The 22,733-nt window shown below is 40.6% G+C and overlaps 1 protein-coding gene, 1 long non-coding RNA gene and 1 pseudogene across 2 annotated transcripts; 1 reads left to right on the top strand and 2 right to left on the bottom strand.

Annotated features, from left to right (window-relative positions):
• Positions 1–32: 32 nt before the first annotated feature.
• On the bottom strand, positions 33–721 carry LOC142553578 (uncharacterized). The gene is made up of 4 exons (XR_012821961.1): positions 632–721; positions 469–557; positions 324–354; positions 33–85 (listed from the first exon to the last, which is right to left on the bottom strand). It is a non-coding gene; the product is annotated as an uncharacterized LOC142553578 (long non-coding RNA).
• Positions 722–5,458: 4,737 nt separating this feature from the next.
• Positions 5,459–11,945, top strand: LOC142554540 (uncharacterized; annotated as a pseudogene).
• Positions 11,713–21,273, bottom strand: LOC142553579 (NDR1/HIN1-like protein 3). Its single transcript, XM_075663923.1, has 2 exons — positions 20,460–21,273; positions 11,713–11,952 (listed from the first exon to the last, which is right to left on the bottom strand). The coding sequence occupies exon 1, from the start codon at positions 21,208–21,210 to the stop codon at positions 20,461–20,463; it is 750 nt and encodes a 249-aa protein (XP_075520038.1). The 5' UTR covers positions 21,211–21,273; the 3' UTR covers positions 11,713–11,952; position 20,460.
• Between the last annotated feature and the right edge of the window lie 1,460 nt (positions 21,274–22,733).

Here is a 22,733-nt window from a genome sequence, read left to right on the forward strand (position 1 = left end):
CTTGTAAAATAATAGATGCATTGAGTTATGACCTTATACGCTCCTCTAGTATGCTTTCTTCGATTTTCAGGGTTCGTATTTGTTCCTGAAAAGCAAAAGTAAATGCAGGAAAAAATCGCATGAACATGTGTTGGATTGTACATATGTTGTGATCTAAAAAACTATAGGACTGAATGCATGTCATGTCATGCTCTAAAAAACTATAGCCAATAATAACAACGCAATTCAAATTTCTTACATTGTACAGCAGCCTAAACATCTAGAGTCTAGACATGAATATAGGAAGATGCTACTCAACAATTTGTGCATTTTTATGTTCATACCTGTATGCTGGAAATTGGGAAGCCTGCAGCCCTATTTAACAACAGTACCTATCAGTATCTTGGGTTTTCATATTAATCCTTGTCGAAACTAAAATGTAAATTGAAGAGATACAAGCCAAAAATAGTAATATTGATGGTATCATACTTCCACTGGATTCTGTTCTTTGATATCTTTTCTATAAAACCAGCGCCAATAAGACTCCTAGTTATATCGTACATGCGCTTCTTTTTAACCTGTCAAAACATAACCGACTAAAATAACAAGCCTTTTGTCAAAAGTGAAGCATGAAATTAAAAAACGCAATCACCTGCAATGTGGCCATGGCTCCATCTAAATCAAGAACGCCATCTTCTGTTTGTGTAATCAGATCAACGAACTTCGTTATCAATACAGCTGAGACAGGAAAAGTTGAACAAAACTCCAATGAGTTTCTGATGAATAAACAGAACCAAGTCGAGAGGCATAATTCTATCACCTAAGGAACCATCACGAGCATGCTTCTTGACTGCCATTGGACTCTTCCCTTTCGATGACTTGAAAATATGGAAAAACAGGTTAATCAGCAACTTATGTATTAATACAGCAAATATCTGAAACATTTTACCTTTCCATTGCTGTGGCAAAGACATCTTGGTGATACATTATTAAAGCATAAAACTGTTATTGTTCCAGTACTAGTAAACTAAAGTTTTTTTTATGATCGTAGTTTCTAACATGATCTTGGAGTCTAGAGATGCAGGTTTAAAACCCAAGAATCCTTATGTCTTGGCCAGTTACGCCCTATATACGACTAAATGCAGTCATGTGCATGTTGTCCAATCCCCAGCAGTGTTAATTCTAGGACTGTATGTTCTTTAATCTGCGGTCAGCTGTCAAGAGTACATATTATAGTTCCCTCATACGAGCTCTTATCTTTGTAACATGTGATAGTGCTTCCAATGAAAGTGTAGAACGGGATAGAATGAGATCGATTGGAAGAACAAAAATATTTGCGATGGAATCAAATGGTGGCCACTGCCCACTTCTACGGCCCACGAGACTATTTTTACTGACTAAAAGAGATTTTATAGATGGTATTCGACAGATGGGAAATCACATTATCGAGTCAACGTGCGAGCTTATGCAAGAAAACATGTATATAAAATGAGATCGATCAAACCCCAAATATAATGGTGAACGAATGTAACAGCTCAATTTGATCGCCGCAGTTCTCAAGTTCCTTTCAACGATCACAAATACTGAATCGTCCATTAAAGCTCGGCTTCAGATTTTGACTCCAGTCATTCCCTTGACGATGCATAATTCAAAAACATTCAAGAAACAGATAACCAAGAGGACCCTAATTAATCTCTTTTCTTTCAACGACCATGCAAACTAATTAATCAAGAACTATAAATCTTTGCACCAAACAATAATAACACTAGAGGAACTACAGACTTACATGTGGATGGCGGCGGTCGCCGCCAGTTTCTCCTTCTTCTCGCACCGGATGCTTATTCCTAGACATAGAACACAATTGTTTTCTTGAAGCCTTCTGCTGCGATTCCTGCTGTTGCTCCATGATTTAGTATTTTCTTGAAGCATGCAGTCGTGAAAGAAATAAGAAAAAACATTCAGGGGTTTCTTAATTTTTCTTTATCTTAATCTTGTTTCAGAATGGTTTTTATGATGCTTCTTGGTGTTGGTGGAGATGGATGATGGAATTTAAATTGAATGGGAGGAAGGTGGACGAGAAGTTGAAGGAAAACGAGGTAAAGCAAGTATTTGCCATCAGTATATAGGATCGTTATAACTTCAAATTTTAATTTAATTTTTTTGTTTGTAAATGGGTAAATTTTAGTATTGTTTTGTAAAACAAAAAAGTGAGACGCTCTCACATGTAAGTTTCGTGATACGGATCTCTAACTCGATTTGATTTCATTACAAATTATTATTTTTTAGGTTAAAAATATTAATTTCTACTTTAATTATAAATTAGATTAACGTATCTCACGGAAAAAAATATATATACACGAAAAGATGTTGAGAGTTGATTTGACGAGAAATATTAGTTGAATCAGAAAATTAAAATTTAATTCATTTTTTCTCACTATCTCTTTTCGTTTTAGTTTTGACACATATATACAGATATATACATATGTATAGATAGTAGATATATATTGTCATATTAGTACCTTACATGTTTGTATTCTTATCAATTTAATTTCATAGTTACTAAAAAATTTTGGAATTTAAAAATTTTGCTCTTGCAATCAATACATTGAATAGGTCTCTTGTGAGACGGTCTCACGAATCTTTATCTGTGAGACGGGTCAATCCTACCGATATTCACAATAAAAAGTAATACTCTTAGCATAAAAAGTAATACTTTTTCATTAATGACCCAAATAAGAGATTCGTCTCACAAAATAAGACTCGTAAGACCGTTTCACACAAATTTTTGCACAATACATTACATCATTGAATACCATTTCACTCATCCGTTGTTTTTTCTGATTAAATCTTTGCTTAATTAATGAAGTAATATAGACAATCATATGTGTTAGCTAAAGTTTACACCGTACATATAAAACCGGTGTGTGCAAGGAAATTAATAAAGAAATTTTTTTCCTTTTTAATTTTCAATATTTGTATTTTTTTTTGGAGTCTTGCAAAAATCACATTGAATAATAAGATAGTAGTCTTATCAATTATTTCTTTAAAGTTAATCCGCTCTTTCTGCATTTTTCGAAACGACAAAATAAATACATAAAATCTATAAACTATTGTACTATCAATGGTACCAAAATTTAGTATTACCACCAAGGCTAATTATCATAATGCGACTTTGCCATTACAAAAACTCTCATGAGATGGTATCACATGTCAATTTTATAAGACCTATATTCTATTTAGCTGATCCATTAAAACATATTATTTTTATATCAAAATTATTATTTTTATTGTAAATACGACAGAATGGATCAATCTTATAAATAAAGATCTTAATGACTTAATGTTATTACAAGAATTCTTGAAGGTCTTTATCGATTACCTATACTTTGCAAGAATTCTGAGCCAAGCATTGGCAACAATATTCAAAATCTTGTTACTGTAAAACACGTGAATCAATCAGGAAAGAACAGATACATACCTTTTGGGGGAACTGTGGTTTGGGTTTGGGATAGAGAATAATTAAGAATTTAGTTGCAGAGGTGCTCCTAGTTCAAATAAGTTTCTATTATTTTTCTGATTTTTTTTTAAAAAAATCAGTTAACGGTGACCGACTTTAATTCTATTCGGTTTTGATTGTTTTTGTAAATAATTCAGTCTGTTCGATTATGCAAAAAAATTGGTTTGGTTGAATGATCACCCTTATTGTAAAATCCAAGATTTTTGCATAATCGTGATAATATTTTGATACTAGGATTTGCGCAATCTTCGGGTATCTATATCATTATAAGATATAAAATTTGCAAGATTATCTAAAGTTAGTGGATAATTATATAGTGTACAATTTTTTGGAGCTCAAAAATTTAAGATAATATTGTGTATATATTTTGAACTTGAGATAAATAAATAGATCATGATATAAGAAATCAAATAAGAAATTTTTGGATATAAGCAGATAAATTTTGGGATATATAAATACAAGTTATGATATAAGATAAGAGATAATTAATATAGATATTTGGATAAGAATGATGAGATAGATGAGAGGTAATAAAATATCATAAATTCAAGATTTAATTCAAAGTTTAAAAGAAGAGATAACACATGATCTGGATCACATCCACCCATCTATCAATAGGAGAAGCTCTCATTCAGAATTTACACCTCAATTTTCGAGTTTTCTCTTCATTATTTTCGAAATTTCCTCCCAAAAATTCTGCACGAGTCATCAAAATTCTGTCAAAGTTCAGAAATTCGTTTCTCTCGCTCGGGTACTCGGAATCCGATCTCCACCGTTCAGAATGTGCTTCCATATGTTTCGAATAACATATCCAAATTTCGGCCAAATCCAACGGTTAGTTTTTTGTGTATAGGCTTCGCAAGAAAACTGCTCCGATTCTAGGCGGGCAACACTATACCTACGGTTTTTTTTATCTATAAACAGGCTAAAACAACTTCCAAACCCAATATTCACAGTTCATAATTTATTTGACGAATGTTTGAACATACTGGGAAATTTTGAGCCCGATCCAACGGTTCAATAAGGCACAAAGAATTTTTCAAGGTGACTGATTTTCCGGGCTATGTGCTGTTGCGTTTTCGAAGTGTCGGTTGTATGATTCTTCTATGATTTTTGAATTCTTCGTGTTTTTCTTCAAGGATTAAGGTAAGTGGGCTGTTTTAAGTGGTTAAATTTTCGGTTTATGCATGTGATCGTTTTTTTTGAAAATTCGGTCGAGCACCGTCGTTCAGTCTCTACGTTTTTAAATTTTGGTACGTTTATATGTTGGCACTGTGATGATTCCCTGAAAATGGGTGGAATTCAAACATATGGCCCTTCACGGTGGGATAGAAACGTTTTATGACCTCGCCCCTTTAGATGATTAAAAATTAGGGACTGATATCAGTAAACCATAGAAGGTGAAAAAAATCGCAGTGCTGTTATCATATGAATATGATGATATGTTATGAAAAGTATGATATGTTTATGTGTTATTTTCGAAAATTGTGTAAATATTTTTATGTTGTGCTCGAATAATCTCCGCTTACTGAGTGACGACCATATCACTCACCCCTTACTCCACCCTCCCCAGATAAATCAAAAGAAAAAAAAGAGAAAGAATAATCGGACACCAGTTTTTGGGCTGATAGTGAACGCATGAAGAATTTTAATTAAGAATATGTTATTGTGAGTTTTAATTCAAGTTCTAAACGCTTCCGCAGATTTTTATCGTTTTCAGAGTTACTATTGTAAAGACGATTCCATTTTTAGGATATTTATGAAATAAACTGGTTTTGGTTTATACTGTGCTACGAGACTGGTTGTTTTTCGATTGTGTGATTGATGAACAACGTCGATGTCGACTAACCTCGGTCGCGGGGCGTGACACCTATATATGACTGATGTTAGATTAAATTAAATATTAACTTTGGAGATTGGAGAAGAAAAATGACGAAGCTGGAAAAAAAATGAAAATGGTTCGGGCTGCAACTCAGGGTACAAACTCAGCATAAAAAACAACCCCCAAAACCGTCAATTCCTACACTACTTGGTTTTGAAGATGACGACGATGATAATGTTGAAAGAGAAATTCTGCGCCAAGCCTGCAAAAACAAGTCTCTCAAAGATGTAAGGCTTGTATATATGCATGAAAAATAATATGACTTAATCTATACATTTTTTTATTAATAGAATTGCAGATGTAATGAGCTTTTTTCTTTTCATTTGTATGAAAGGCTGAAGAAAAGCATAAGAAGGCTCTTGAAGAAGACCCTTTGGCATTTGATTATGATGGAGTATATGATAAGATGAAAGAGAAACAAGTCCGTCCCAGAGAGCAGGATCGACAAGATAGAAAGGTGTGTTTCTTCTTTGATTAGCAAATGAGGAATTCATATTTTGGTATGATGCTTCAATGAGAATGTGAGAGGGTGATTGGTTGTTGTCTAACAAGTTTTTATTCCTCTGAGGTAAACTTGAAACACATTTTATGTCTCTATGGACTCGTTATCAACAATCGTCTAAAGTATTTCTAAAAGTAATTGCGCGTGTTATCTAAAGACAAAGTATGTTAAAAGTACAAGGATATGAAGTTATAGCTCGCATTGTTGATATATCAATTAGGTCAAGGATCTGAGTTTGTTGGTTATTTATTAGTAAGAAGAGTGACTTGATACTTAAATTCATTATTCCAAGTAAATACTCAAGCCTTCGTCTGTTTGGATTTGCAGCCCAAGTATATTCATGCACTAATGGATAAGGCAAAACGATGAGAAAGAGAACATGAGGTAATTTATGAAAGAAAACTTGCTAAAGAAAGAAGTAAAGATGAACATCTCTAGGTAGACAAGGATAAGTTTGTTACTCTGCTTACAAAAAGAAACTAGGTGAGCAAGCTAAATGGATGGAGGAGGAGCGGCTTCGTGAAATGAGAGAGGAAAAGGAACACGTAAGTGTTAGGTAAAGTGGGGCCCACGCTGAATAAAAAATTCAGCAAATTGGAATCCCACATCGGGAAATTTTCAATGTTGGTTCAAGAAATTTGTTATAAATTGAGCCTTCCTTGTTTGATTTTAGTATCTCAAAATCAAAAGTTTTTCAGCTTTGATAAAAAGAGAGTACATAGAAAAAAAAGTGTATTTTTTTCTTGAGTGCGGGAATTCTCTTGTGTGATTTAGAGAAATTATTTTCTCGGTATACTCGAAGTTTGGGAGTGAGAAATATTGAGTGTATTGGTGTATACACTTGTTGTAATATTTCTTCCAGTTATAAAAGTTGCAGTGCTCCGTGGACGTAGCCTATATTGGGTGAACCACGTAAATCTTTGTGTTCTTGTTGGTTATTTTACTCCGTATTTTTGGGTACTATATTATCATCGTGGTCAGCATCACTTCGGTGTAATTTTCCAACAAATGGTATCAGAGCCTTGTTGTGAAAATTCTTAAGAATTCTAGGTATGCTCTGTGGTTGCAGCTTTGTCTGATCTTCCACATCAGAAAAGATTTTTTTTAGATTTTTTGCTAAGGCTAGAGAAGCGATGGCCGGAGATGATGGATCGGGACCGGGAATCAACAAGTTTGACGGAACAGATTTTTCGTTCTGGCGGTTACATATAAGAGATTATCTGTACAGTAAGAAGCCGCATCAACCTCTATCAGGAAAGAAATCGGAAAAGATGGAGGATGATGATTGGGAGCTCCTTGACCGACAGGTGTTAGGTGTGATACGACTGACCCTAACGAAGAATGTGACACATAATGTGGCGGAGGCAAAAACCACAAAATAGATGATGTCCATTTTATCGGACATGTATGAGAAACCATCAGCAAACAACAAAGTACATCTCATGAAAAAGTTATTCAACTTGAAAATGGATGAAGGTGCTTCGGTGGCTAAACACATAAATGAGTTCAACACGATTGTTTCTCAGCTAACATCGGTTGACATTAATTTTGATGATGAGATTCGTGCACTTATTCTTTTGGCGTCTTTACCAAATTTCTGGGAACCAATGCGGGCAGCGGTTAGCAACTCTGTTGAAAAAAGAAAGCTACAATTCAATGATGTCAGAGATCAAATTCTTGCTGAAGAAGTTCGCAGGATGGATTCGGGTGAAGGAAGATCATCGAGATCTGCTCTAAATCTCGAGAACAGAGGAAGGGGCAGGAGTGGCGAAAAGAGTTCAAACCGATGGCGCGGTAGGTCCAAGTCAAGAAATGGAAAAGACAAAAGCAACTTTGAAAAGAATTTGAAGTACTGGATCTGTGGTGAAACTGGTCACTTAAAAAAGAATTGCAGATCAACGAAGAATAATGCCAATGCTGTCACTGAGGAAGTACATGGTGCTCTACTATTATCCATGGAAAGCCCTGTTGATTCTTGGGTTATGGACTCGGGAGCTTCGTTTCATACCACTGGTGATCGCGATGTATTTGATAATTACATCACTGGCGATTACGGAAAAGTTTTCCTGGCTGATGGAAAACCCTTGGAAATTGTTGGTATGGGTGATGTACGGATGAAGATGTCAAATGAATCTGTCTGGAAAATCAACAAAGTCAAGCATGTACCAAAATTGACACGCAATCTGATCTCAATGGGACAGCTCGATGATGAAGGCCACAATGTGACCTTCGGTGATGGTTCCAGGAAAGTGAACAAAGGAGCCATGATTTTTGCTCGAGGAAAGAAAACTGGAACATTGTATATGACTTCCAGTTGCAGAGACACATTAGCAGCTGTGGATGCTGGAGCCAATCCAAGTCTATGGCATTATAGACTTGGACATATGAGTGAGAAGGGAATGAAGATGTTGGTGTCAAAAGGAAAGCTACCAGAATTAAAGACTGTTGAACATCAACTATGTGAAAACTGTATCTTTGGAAAGCAGAAGAATGTGAGCTTTTCAAAAGGCGGTAGAGAACCGAAAGCAGCAAAGTTGGAGCTGGTTCATACTGATGTATGGGGACCATCTCCTGTTACATCCCTTGGAGGCTCGAGATACTATACCACATTCATTGACGATTCGAGTAGAAAAGTTTGGGTATATTTTCTGAAAAATAAATATGATGTTTACGAGACCTTTGAAAGGTGGAAAACCATGGTGAAAAATGAGACCAACTTGAAGGTGAAGTGCTTACGGTCTGACAATGGTGGAGAATATGAAGATGATGAGTTCAAGAAATATTGTGAACAGAACAGGATTAAGATGGAGAAAACCATTCCTGGTACACCTCAACAGAATGGTGTAGCTGAAAGGATGAACATGACTTTGAATGAACGCGCAAGGAGCATGAGATTGCATTCTGGATTGCCAAAATCATTCTGGGCTGATGCTGTTAACACTACAGCATATCTGATCAACAGAGGACCTTCGATACCGCTTGACTGCAGAATACCCGAAGAGGTATGGAGCGGCAAAGAAGTAAACATTTTTTTCTTGAAAGTGTTTGGATGTCTATCCTATGTTCATATTGATTCAACAAGTAGAACAAAACTTGATCCGAAATCAAAGAAGTGCTTCTTTATTGGTTATAGAGATAATGAGTTTGGTTATCGTTTCTGGGATGACTAAAATCGGAAGATCATTCGGAGCAGGGATGTAATCTTTAATGAGCAACTTCTGTACAAGGACAAGTCAGACATTGGAGCTGGAGATGAATGTTCTGAAGTCAAGAAGACTGATGAAGTGCCATTGACATATATTCCTGTGAATGAATCGAAAACCGATAACCACGAAGATGAAGAAGAAACTGCACAAGATGATGACCCACAAACTCCGGTGATTGAACTCGGGAGATCTTTGAGAACCATTAGACCACCTGAAAGATACTCTCCTGCACTTCACTATATTTTGCTGACAGACAAAGGTGAACCAGAGACTTATGAAGAGGCAATGCAAAATGATGATTCAACCAAGTGGGAGTTGGTCATGGAAGATGAGATGGATTCACTATCATCCAATCAGACATGGGAGTTGACAGAACTTCCGCAAGGCAAAAAGGCATTACATAACAAGTGGGTGTACCGGTTAAAAGAAGAGCATGATGGTAGCAAGCGGTACAAGGCAAGACTTGTTGTAAAAGGCTTCCAACAACGGGAAGGAATTGATTACACCGAGATTTTCTCTCCGGTGGTTAAATTAACCATTATCAGGACTGTACTTGGACTAGTGGCAAAGGAAGACTTACATTTGGAGCAGTTGGATGTAAAGACTGCGTTTCTTCATGGTGATCTAGATGAAGAAATTTATATGAAGCAGCCACAGGGCTTTGAAGTACGGGGAAAAGAGAAAATGGTGTGCAAACTTCAGAAGAGCTTGTACGGTCTCAAACAAGCTCCAAGATAGTGATACAAGAAGTTTGATGGATTCATGAGTAATAATGGTTTCCTAAGGTGTCAAGCTGATCACTGCTGTTATGTGAAAAAGTTTGACGGTTCTTATATCATACTACTGCTATATGTAGATGATATGCTGATAGATGGAGCTTGTCTGGAAAAAATTGATAAACTCAAGAAAGATTTATCAAAAGAATTTGCCATAAAGGATTTGGGTGCTGCAAAGCAAATCCTTGGAATGAGGATCTTAAGAGACCGGGTGAATGGATTCTTGAAGTTATCTCAAGAAGAATACGTGAAAAAAGTGGTTAGCAGATTTAATATGGATGAAGCTAAATCTGTGAGTACTCCTTTGGCTAGAAATTTCAAACTAACCAAAGCACAATCACCATCGACGGAGCAGGCTTATATGAATAAGGTTCCTTATGCTTCTGCTGTCGGAAGCCTCATGTATGCATTGGTGTGTACAAGACCAGACATAGCACATGCAGTGGGAGTTGTGAGCAGGTTTATGAGTAATCTAGGAAAGCAACACTGGGAAGCAGTTAAGTGGATTCTCAAGTATTTGAAAGGTACTGCTAGTTGTTCTTTATGCTTCAGGAGGTCAAAATTGGGCTTACAGGGTTTTGTCGATGCCGATATGGATGGTGACCTGGATGGCAGGAAAAGTACTACTGGATATGTGTTCACATTAGATGGTACAGTTGTAAGCTGGGTGTCTAAGCTACAAAAGATTGTTGCGCTTTCGACTACTGAAGCTGAGTATGTTGCAGTTACAGAAGCTAGCAAGAAGATGATATGGTTGAAATCCTTTCTGGAAGAATTGGGTCAGAAGCTTGAAGATAGCACATTACACTGTGACAGTCAGAGTGATATTCATTTAGCAAAAAATCCTGTTTATCATGCTAGGACAAAGCATGTACAGGCTAGGTACCATTTCATCAGATCAGTGCTGGAAGATAGAGTTTTGATGCTGGAGAAGATTCCTAGAAGTAAGAATCCAGCCGATATGCTCACAAAGACTGTAACCATTGACAAACTGAAGTTGTGTTCAATTTCAGTTGGACTGCAAGTATAAATGGAGATATATGAGTTGCTGCAATGATGGTGTGAAGAAATGATTGAAATCAAGTCTTCAAGTGGGAGAAATGTTAGGTAAAATGAGGCCCATGCTGAATAAAAAATTCAGCAAATTGGAATCCCACATCGGGAAATTTTCAATGTTGGTTCAAGAAATTTGTTATAAATTGAGTCTTCCTTGTTTGCTTTTAGTAACCCAAAATCAAAAGCTTTTCAGGTTTGAGAAAAAGAGAGTACATAGAAAAAAAGAGTGTATTTTTTTCTTGAGTGCGGGAATTCTCTTGTGTGAGTTAGAGAAATTATTTTCTCGGTATACTCGGGGTTTGGGAGTGAGAAATATTGAGTGTATTGGTGTATACACTTGTTGTAATATTTCTTCCAGTTATAAAAGTTGCAGTGCTCCGTGGACGTAGCCTATATTGGGTGAACCACGTAAATCTTTGTGTTCTTGTTGGTTATTTTATTCCGCATTTTTGGTTACTATATTATCATCGTGGTCGGCATCACTTCGGTGTAATTTCCCAACAGTAAGTTGAAGTTGCTTTTTATGTTTTTTGGATCTTTGTTCCATTAACTTATCATTTCAATAAACTTCTCTAGTTTGGGACTTAAGTTTGATAGAAGCACTGATGGTGAAGTCGTTTTCTCCCCGTCGTCTTCTATTATATTTTTATTTTCCCAGTGAAACCCATTGCATTTGTGCATGTAAAGTGATGTTTGACGTGCTTTACATTATTAGGTTACCAAGAAGATGGACCTCAGTGACTTCTACTTCAACCTAGACAAAAATGTCGCATTTGGTGCTGGAGAGGCTGATTCGCAGAAGCTTAAGAAACAGTCTGAAGAGGTGGGTGTTCTATCTGCAGCTGAAGTTTCCCCTCCAGATACTCATTCAAATCCAGAATCATCAAGCTTGGTGTTGAGGCATCAAGTTGAGACTGTAGAGAATCTTTCTCCCAATCAAAAGCTTGAACGAACCTTTGTGAAAACTGTTTCTGATACTTCCACGCAAGATGAAGTTGTGGACAAGCCATCAGCTGGTGGTGACTAGCTGAAACCTGATCATCACAAAAGAAGCGAGGATTCACTTGTTGCGACTAAGGAACAATATTTAGCTCGAAAGAAATCCAAGGTTCAGAATTAAGGTAATATGTAAAGCCTAAGAGGCATACATTATGGCCCAAGTTTAATAATTATATTGACGGTTAAATATTGGGCTTTGTTAAGTCTTACAAGAATTGACAGTTTTCTTGTATTCTATTCTGGTAGTAAAATCTTGTGGAATTTTAGTTCGTGTATCCAATGTTAAAATCTGTTCAAAAAATAGACTTTACTGAGTCAAGTAAATCCCAAAATTTTGGTGGCTCAATGTTCTTGATAGAGACAAAAATACAAGGACTCAGTACCATTCCACGACTGTTTCAACTACTGCCTTTTAGGAAGTTTCAAGGACTTGCTAGCTTCTTCCATGGCCATAACTGGTATTATATGTTGAAGATGACAAATTATTTTTCCATATTTGGCTAGAAGGCCCCTGCCCATAACCTCTTCGCCGCGCTCTGTTGTGGTCTGTCTATTGATGAAGATATATTCAAACCTTGCCATTCTTCATCTCTACGAAATCCTAATTTTGATCTTCCATTATAATTGTATGTCACGCGATTTGTAACAGATGAATAATGGCCCCTTGTTCTAGAACCTGTATTTGATCTCGAACTCCATACTCTTGGAGCATGTTGAGTTGGAGTAAGTTCGCCAATTACTCTCCTGGCAACCTATTCGGGGAAGTTGCTGCATCTTTCAACAGGAAGGGTGGTCATGGATGATTTGCCTCTGCCTATGAATCCGGAGCCAGCCCCTTTGATTATTGCAATAGGGCCGTTAGGGACATAGAGAAACTGACTTTTTCTTCTTTTCAAAAACACAATTTTCACATAGGTGAAGATCAACAGATTTTATTTCTAGTATTTTCCCATTCGATAAAAGCATCATCCCCTTTCTACTCATTTGTCCGAGTATGCCATGTTACAAATCTGATTTGGAACAACTATCAGCAACAACAATCATATCTCTACAATTTAAAGTTTTATATACAGAGTTTCAGTTTTATTATCACGTGCAACAACAATAGAACTTTTTGTAATCTTCCGCACACCAGCACAAAAGATGATATTATTCCCTTCGTCATCAAGTTGTCCCACCGAAATTAAATTTTGCATCAAATTCTGTACATATATCACATTTTGTATTTTCCACACAGCCTCGTTGACATCTTCAACGAATATATCCAATATCCAGAATATCCAAAGCTTCTTCGTCAACGAGATATACATTATCATAATTTTCAATAATTTCATGATAAGGAATCGTATGAAAGGACACGCCCAAATCCAAAATCCCAGAATCAATAGGACTATCAATAGACAAAAGTAAAAGAACTTGAATCTCATCATTTGTCGTGTTTATAGCATTGTTCTTGTCTCTCTCTTTCTTTCGTGACGTACAATTCTTTTTCAGATGACATTGTCCCACACAGTTCCAACACTTTATATTTTTTCCAGATTTAGAATTACTTCTATCGTTCCTTGATTGTGATATGCATCTGTTCTGACTAGAATTTATGTTATTCCTTCTAACTCTGCCTTCAATATTTAAGGAATAACTTGATGTAGTTTCGCCAGAATCAATTCTACGAACATCTTCAGCACGGGTGTCACAGTCCGTTCTTTTTTATAACAAATTTAACTCTCTTTTTTTAACGATGATAGAACCAGCAAACATCTACCTTTCGATGCGTATTGAGTAAATTATTGAGCTAACATGGTAACATGCAAATCACATTATTCTAATAATCGCACAAAGCAAACATGTATGATTGGCTCATATGAGAAAATATTGATAGAAGAAATCATACACATAGACATTGACCAAACGTTCATCTGATTCACCACCAACTGGTACACCTTGAGGGGTAAATTTAAATCTTTTCTTACTTCTATTCATGCATAATTGTCTTACATTGAAACAAAACTCTATCATGATAAATTCATTAAGATTTCACAAGATACACAATCTTATCTAAATTTAATTGCTAGATTTTATCCAATCTTATCCAAATTTAAATAAGTTTATCACTCCCGAACAAACAAAACATATATTTAAATTTTAAAAATAAACAAAACAAGCACAAAGGCGCAGAATCATCAAATCAAAAAGATGGAAGAAAACAACAAAATCATATAACTAACAATGAAGGGGAAATTTATCCGGAAAGATTATTATGATAATCAATTGCTTTTTGAACCTCGCAAGTTTTTGGTTCGCCAGTCAGCCTTCCGTCGATCGGAATCTCAACAACCAAATCCCTGCACAACACCTTCAAAGTATGACCAATATCTGACCACGAACTGATATTGCCCCCAGACAATAGACGAAATAAACCAGAAAACAAATTCAACACCCTTGCAATCTCTCCAGTGATCCCATCCATCACCCATTTATCCACAACATTCCCATCACCTGCAAACTTTGCCACCAGATACGTCTTTGTTGGACTTTGTAATTTCATATATGGGGCTTGATGATACCCCGTAAGAGCCCGGATCATGGATGAACCGGAATATCAAATGGATTCCCAAATCCGAGTGAGTATGCAGATGGATTCTTCTGGAGCCGGGCAGGTGCAAGCCCATGCTCTACTCTCCGGGCAGTCATAGTCCCGGGCTCTTGTATAAATCTCCCGGGAGGCATTCTACCCGGGCACCTCGATAACAGTGCCGCATTATAGTGGTTCGGAAGATAAGATCTTGTCTCGAGAAGCGCACCTGACAGAATCCTATTGATGTGACTTGATGGAAAAGTAGGGTGGCGTGACAAGAAGTGGCAAGTAGGCACTGAAAACAAGGTACTTACTACCTTTTCTCCTATAAATAGCAGGTATGTAATTCATTTGAGGGACTTTTGGCTTCCTCTTCTTCTCTTGTGCTGGAGAATGATTCATTCACCAACACATGTTAACGCACATATTTACACCAGTAGCCTTTACTTTTATCTAAGTTACACTGCTTGGCAAACATACAAGTCCGACCAGCTTGGCACTCAGATCTTATATGTGGATTTCATATGGGCTCAAAGCTCAGCAGCTATCCCGGATTGGCATGAAGAGCATTTACTATGCACTCAGTAGCATACATCTATATTAGTCACCTAATTTAGCACAACCAGAGAAGTTTCACTCTACCAGAAATGAATTCGGATTCAATATTTCCAGGTTAGTGATTCGATTTTTAATAAAAATAAAACAGCAGATAAAGCAAAATCTCTTAAGCCCGGGAGGTACGAGGTCCCGACACATTATCTCAAGTCCGGGAGGTATGAGGCCCCGGCACATTCTTGAAAGTCCGGGAGATACGAGGCCCCGGCACATTATCTTAGGTCCGGGAATTATGAGGCCCCGTCACATTATCTCAAGTCCGGGAGGTATGAGGCCCCAGAACATTCTTGAAAGGCCGGGAGGTACGAGGCCCCGGCACATTATCTCAAGTCCGGGAGGTATGAGGCCCCGACATATTCTTGAAAGTCCGGGAGATACGAGGCCCCGGCACATTATCTTAGGTCCGGGAGTTATGAGGCCCCGGCACATTATCTCGAGTCCGGGAGATACGAGGCCCCGGCATCTTATGCAAAGCCCGGGAGGTACGAGGCCCCGACACATTATCTTAGGTTCGGGAGTTATGAGGCCCCGGCACATTATCTCAAGTCCGGGAGATACGAGGCCCCGGCACCTTATGCAAAGCCCGAGAGGTATGAGACCCCGGCATCTCATTCTTGAAAGTCCGGGAGATACGAGGCCCCGGCACATTATCTTAGGTCCGGGAGTTATGAGGCCCCGGCACATTCTTGAAAGTCCGGGAGATACGAGGCCCCGGCACATTATCTTAGGTCCGGGAGTTATGAGGCCCCGTCACATTATCTCAAGTCCGGGAGGTATGAGGCCTCGACACATTCTTGAAAGCCCGGGAGGTACGAGGCCCCGGCACATTATCTCAAGTCCGGGAGGTATGAGGCCCCGGCACATTCTTGAAAGTCCGGAAGATAGGAGGCTCCGGCACATTATCTTAGGTCCGGGAGTTATGAGGCCCCAGCACATTATCTCAAGTCCGGGAGATACGAGGCCCCGGCATCTTATGCAAAGCCCGGGAGGTACGAGGCCCCGGCACATTATCTTAGGTCCGGGAGTTATGAGGCCCCGGCACCTTATCTCAAGTTCGGGAGATACGAGGCCCCGGCACCTTATGCAAAGCCCGGGAGGTATGAGATCCCGGCATCTCATTCTTGAAAGTCCGGGAGATACGAGGCCCCGGCACATTATCTTAGGTCCGGTAGTTATGAGGCCCCGGCACATTATCTCAAGTCCAGGAGATACGAGGCCCCTGCATCTTATGCAAAGCCCGGGAGGTATGAGACCCCGGCATCTTATTCATGAAAGTCCGGGAGAGACGAGGTCCCGGCATCTGATTTTAAGTCCGTGAGAGACGAGGCTCCGGCACATTATCTTAAGCTCGGGAGATATGAGGCCCCGGTTATTATCTAAAGTCCAGGGCTCCGTACCCTGGCTCGGGGCTCCGCACCTCGACCATTCCCAAGTCCCGAAACATGCTCCCCGGCCCAAGGCTTCGCACCTTGGTTATCTGTAAGCCCAGGGCACTACACCCTGGCTCGGGGCTCCGCACCTCGACCATTCCCAAGTCCCGAGACATGCTCCCCGGCCCAAGGCTCCGCACTTTGGTTATTTATAAGCCCAGGGTTCTCAAACCTGGCTCGAGGCTCCGAACCTCGACTATTCCCAAGTCTCGGGACATGCTCCCCGGCTCAAGGCTCCGCACCTTGGTTATTTATAAGCCCAGGGTTCTCAAACCTGGCTCGGGGCTTCGCACCTCGACCATTCCCAAGTCCCGAGACATGCTCCCCGGCCCAAAGCTCCGCACCTTGGTTATTTATAAGCCCAGGGTTCTCAAACCTGGCTCGGGGCTCCGCACCTCGACCATTCCCAAGTCCCGGGACATGCTCCCCGGCCCAAGGCTCCGCACCTTGGTTTTCTATAAGCCCAAGGCACTACACCCTGGCTCGGGGCTCCGCACCTCGACCATTCCCAAGTCCCGGGACATGCTCCCCGGCCCAAGGCTCCGCACCTTGGTTATCTATAAGCCCAGGGCACTATACCCTGGCTCGGGGCTTCGCACCTCGACCATTCCCAAGTCCCGGGACATGCTCCCCGGCCCAAGGCTCCGCACCTTGGTTATCTGTAAGCCCAGGGTTCTCCAACCTGGTTCGGGGCTCCGCACCTCGACCATTCCCAAGTCCCGGGACATGCTCCCCGGCCCAAGGCTCCGCACCTTGGTTATTTATAAGCACAGGGTTCTCAAACCTGGCTCAGGGCTCCGTACCTCGACCATTCCCAAGTCCCGGGACATGCTCCCCGGCCCAAGGCTCCGCACCTTGGTTATCTATAAGCCCAGGGCACTACACCCTGGCTCGGGGCTCCATACCTCGACCATTCCCAAGTCCCAGGACATGCTCCCCATCCCAAGGCTCCGCACCTTGGTTATCTGTAAGCCCAGGGCACTACACCCTGGCTCAGGGCTCCGCACCTCAACCATTCCCAAGTCCCGGGACATGCTCCCCGGCCCAAGGCTCCGCACCTTGGTTATTTATAAGCCCATGGTTCTCAAACCTAGCTTGGGGCTCCGCACCTCGACCATTCCAAAATCCTGGGACATGCTCCCCGCCCCCAGGCTCCGCACCTTGGTTATTTATAAGCCTAGGGTTCTCAAACCTGGCTCGGGGCTCCGCACCTCGACCATTCCCAAGTCCCGGGACATGCTCACCGGCCCAAGGCTCCGCACCTTGGTTATCTGTAAGCCCAAGGCACTACACCCTGGCTCAGGGCTCCGTACCTCGACCATTCCCAAGTTCCAGGACATGCTCCCCGGCCCAAGGCTCCGCACCTTGGTTATTTACAAGCCCAGGGTTCTCAAACCTGGCTTGGGGCTCCGTACCTCAACCATTCCCAAGTCCCGGGATATGCTCCACGGCCCAAGGCTCCGCACCTTGGTTGTTTATAAGCCCAGGGTTCTCAAACCTGGCTCGGGGCTCCGCGCCTCGACCATTCCCAAGTCCCGGGACATGCTCCCCGGCCCAAAGCTCCGCACCTTGGTTATCTGTAAGCCCGGGGCACTACACCCTGGCTCGGGGCTCTGCACCTCGACCATTCCCAAGTCCCGGGACATGCTCCCCGGCCCAAGGCTCCGCACCTTGGTTATTTATAAGCCCAGGGTTCTCAAACCTGTCTCGGGGCTCCGCACCTCGACCATTCCCAAGTCCCAAGACATTCTCCCCGGCCCAAGGCTCCGCACCTTGGTTATCTATAAGCCCAGGGTTCTCAAACCTGGCTCGGGGCTCCGCACCTCGACCATTCCCAAATCCCGGGACATGCTCCCCGGCTCAAGGCTCCGCACCTTGGTTATCTATAAGCCCTTGGTTCTCAAACCTAGCTCGGGGCTCCGCACCTCGACCATTCCTTAGTCCCGGGACATGCTCCCCGGCCCAAGGCTCCGCACCTTGGTTATTTATAAGCCTAGGGTTCTCAAACCTGGCTCGGGGCTCCGCACCTCGACCACTCCCAAGTCCCGGGACATGCTCCCTGACCCAAGGCTCCGCACCTTGGTTACTTATAAGCCCATGGTTCTCAAACCTGGCTCGGGGCACCACACCTCGACCATTTCTAAGTCCGGGAGATAGGAGGTCCTGACACATTATTCAAAGTCCGGGAGGTATGAGGCCCCGGAACATTCTCTTAATTCCGGGAGACACGAGGCCCCGGCACATTATTCAAAGTCCGGGAGATATGAGGCTCCGGCATCTTATGCAAAGTCCGGGAGACATGAGGCTCCGGCATCTTATGCAAAGACCGGGAGGGACGAGGCCCCAGCATCTTATCTCAAGTCCATAAGACATGAGACTCCGGCATTTCATCCCATTTCTGGGAGACATGAAGCCCCCGATGCTTTTATAGAACAAGATTGATGATCTCTTTGGGAATCCAGGCATGACTGATCGGGACAGCGAGTATGACTCTAGCCCGACTATTTAAGGGATGGGTGATGATACCCCGTAAGAGCCCGGGTCATGGATGACCCGGAATATCAAATGGATTCCCAAATCCGAGTGAGTATGGAGATGGAATCTTCTGGAGCCGGGCAGGTGCAAGCCCATGCTCTACTCTCCGGGCAGTCATAGTTCCGGGCTCTTTATAATCTCCCGGGAGGCATTCTACCCGGGCACCTCGATAACATTGTCGCATTCTAGTGGTTCGGAAGATAAGATCTTGTCTCGAGAAGCTCACCTGACAGAATCCTATTGATGTGACTTGATGGAAAAGTAGGGTGGCGTGACAGGAAGTGGCAATTAGGCACTGAAAACAAGGTACCTACTACCTTTTCTCCTATAAATAGCAGGTATGTAATTCATTTGAGGGACTTTTAGCTTCCTCTTCTTCTCTTGTGCTGGAGAATGATTCATTCACCAACACACGTTAACGCACATATTTACACCAGTAGCCTTTAATTTTATCTAAGTTACACTGGTTATGATCTTCACCTGCTGACTTAAGCATCGGAGTGGCCACGCCGGACATCCCTCCGGCGCCCATTCACGAGTTCTTTTCTTATTTGCAGGTTACAGCGGAAGCCATATTACAGATATATATCTTCGTCACAGATATAGTTCTTGCTCAGTTTCCTTCATTATCTTGATAGCAGATCCGGTGGAGCACCCGACCCTGCTCATCCATTTCACCAAGATCGCATCAGGGCTTTTTCCAATTTAAATAGAAATTGGATAAGCATCTAACGTGTGGAATGAAGAATATCTCAATTTGAAAAATAATCTTAACATAAGCAAGCTTATATATTGACCAAAATCTTCTTTTACGTGTGTCGTTAGATGCAAATCAAGGACTCGATTTGCACTGTGTGCATTGAATGTGAGATCGATCAAGACAAAATTTTCCACGAAAGAAATGTATGAAACTCCTATAAGATTCACTATTTCCACTAATTATATTTCTCTAAAAAATAAAGGAAGATGTATCTAATTAGAGTAGGTCTATTGTGATACACTTTCATGAATCTTTATATGTGAAACGGGTCAACTCTATCGATATTCACAATAAAAAATGACTCAAATAAGAGAGTAGTCTCACAAAATACGAGGATAACCATAACTTAAAAAAAAAAAATCAGACTCAATCAATTGTTATGAGGAATGCATATCAATATTTGGATAAGTCAAAAGCTAAGGTTAAATCTAGCTTGATTGTTGTTGGCTCAACCAGGAATCTGATTTACTTTTTTATATGTATAATTTCATAAATTAAGAAACAACAAAAAAATTATTGAATTAATTAATCGTTAGTAAATCAGAAACATCAAATTTCCAGTGTACACTCCGATGATATTATCATCCAGTAATTACACAAAATCTATTTAGAAAGATTCAACGTCACCTCAAATTCCAACCCGACAAGGCCTTGGCCCCTCAGTCAGCCCGCCGGGCCTTCCGTTGCTCGGGATCCCGACGACCAAATTCCCGCAAAACACCTTCAAAATATTCCTACTCATCCAAGACTTGGACTCGAAGTTAATCCAAGAAAGCAATCTCAGATCGAATCCGACGTTTGCATTCTTGCCAATCTCCCCATTGATCCCATCCATCACGGGCTTCTCCACGAAACTACCATCACCTGCAAACTTCGCCACCAGAGATGTCTCATTTTTTGTCTCTTGTGAAAATGGCGAGAGGGCGGTCTTAGAAAGCAACTCAAGTTTGTAATAGACGGCGGTCTCGACGTGATCGTAGGAGAGTGACATTTTGCTGTTGGGATTCCGTGCTGTGAGATGGATTTCGGAGATCAAGAACACGCGGTATCCGTTGGTGAACGTGAAATTAGAGAGGGAGAACGAATCGACCTGGAACTCGGGTAGCTGAGGACGGAGAACGAGCCACACGATGAAGGTGGCTGTGCCGAAGATGAGGAATAGTCCTATCACAAAGGCGAAGATGCAGCGGAGGCAGGAAGATCGTTGCACGGAGTCGGGTTGGGATACTTGATAATATTGTTGGTGGTAATAAGGGTTGGGCTGGTAATTGTAATAGCAATTAGGAGGAGGAGGACCGCCGGCGGCGGCGGCGGAAGGGCCATTGTGGGTGGGATTGGGAACGGAATATCCAGTGACCGGTCCATGGCGGTCCTCCATGGGAATAAATCTACCGGAGATTTTTGTGTTAGGAAGCGAAACGTACGGGATTATGCATCGGAACTATGTTTATAAATGTAAAACATTCAACGCTCATTTTCCTACGTTGTATTTATTGTTCCAAATTTAGTGTTGAAAGAATTACTTGATTTCTCGTTTAGCAAATTTTGTTTACTCACATTGAATTTTATATAGTATCACACAATTTAATATAACATATTATGTATAGTATATGAAATAAATCTTTGATAAAACATAAATATTTGAAATGCATTTTTTTAAATTTAGCTATATCTAATATTTGTAATTAAATTCCTTGATAAGTGATGTAACGTCCCGAAAATCAGAAAGTCCACGTGAACTACATGCATGCAAATTATTAAATTTCTTTGGTATTTTATTAAATTCTTTTAAAGCATAAAATGCATGTTTATTTTATTAATTTATGTTTAATTATTTTTATGCATAATTCATGCATGATAGAATTTATTTAACGAAATTTTAAATGTTCATGCATTAAAGATTTTTAAGTTTCATTTCGTGTTCGAACGAAGAACGGAGACCGGAGAATTTTCAAGAAAATTATTTTTATTACATGATTCATTTTTTATTAATTAATATAAGATGTTTTAAAGGTATTTTTCAAGAAATAGATTTTTATTGGATATTTTTACTCGCATGATTTTAATTTTTAACGGTACGTAAATTTTATCGAATCGGGGGACTTTTTGAGGGTTCGGCTAATATTTTCAAAATCTTTCCAACACGAAATATTTTTCGGGAGTATGTTTGGATTTAATGGGTATACTTTTAAGCTTATTGGAATTAAAACACTTTTTATTTTAATTGAGGTCCATTAGTGTACATTATAATTAACTTAAACTACACTTAAACTAAACTTAAACCTACCCTACACCTATTAAAACTTCTACCCAACCATCCGACAACCCCTCACCCCTTCATTATGTTGTGGGTTCAGCACACTTCTTCTCTTGAAAGCAGCTGGGTGCCTCCTTTTCTTTTGTTCTTGGAAATGAAAAGTTCTCTCGGGTTCCTCACATCGTTGTTGCTCTCCAAACATCTTAAGGCACGCTTGTTACTTCGTTTCTGCATCATTCATGTTGATATTACTGATGTGTATGCATGTGTACATGAAATCTTTCGATCTAGTCGTGAGCATGAGAGATCCTTCGGTTTTGCTCTTTAATATTGCATTTTTATGTGTTGCTCACGGTTTCTTCAATTCTGTGCAAGGGGCTGCTGTTTTCTTGTTGGTTTAGGGACTGATCATGATGACAATAAGCAGCTTTAAGGTGTAGGGTCATGACAGGGGCTGCTGGTTGAAGGGCCGAGTGTAGGAGGATGATCGCGTTTGTGCTTGGGGAAGGGGCTCGATCGTGTCTCGTGGTTCTTGCTGTTCGAGGGCCTTCTCCAACCATGGACCAGACCTTGATGGGTTTGAATTGGGGTCTGGAATGGCTCGAACCAGGCTGGAGTTGGCGGAACGATCGATCTAGCCGAGA

The sequence above is a fragment of the Primulina tabacum genome, chromosome 8, assembly GCF_025594145.1.
Source record: "Primulina tabacum isolate GXHZ01 chromosome 8, ASM2559414v2, whole genome shotgun sequence".
NCBI classification, from domain to species: Eukaryota; Viridiplantae; Streptophyta; class Magnoliopsida; order Lamiales; family Gesneriaceae; genus Primulina; species Primulina tabacum.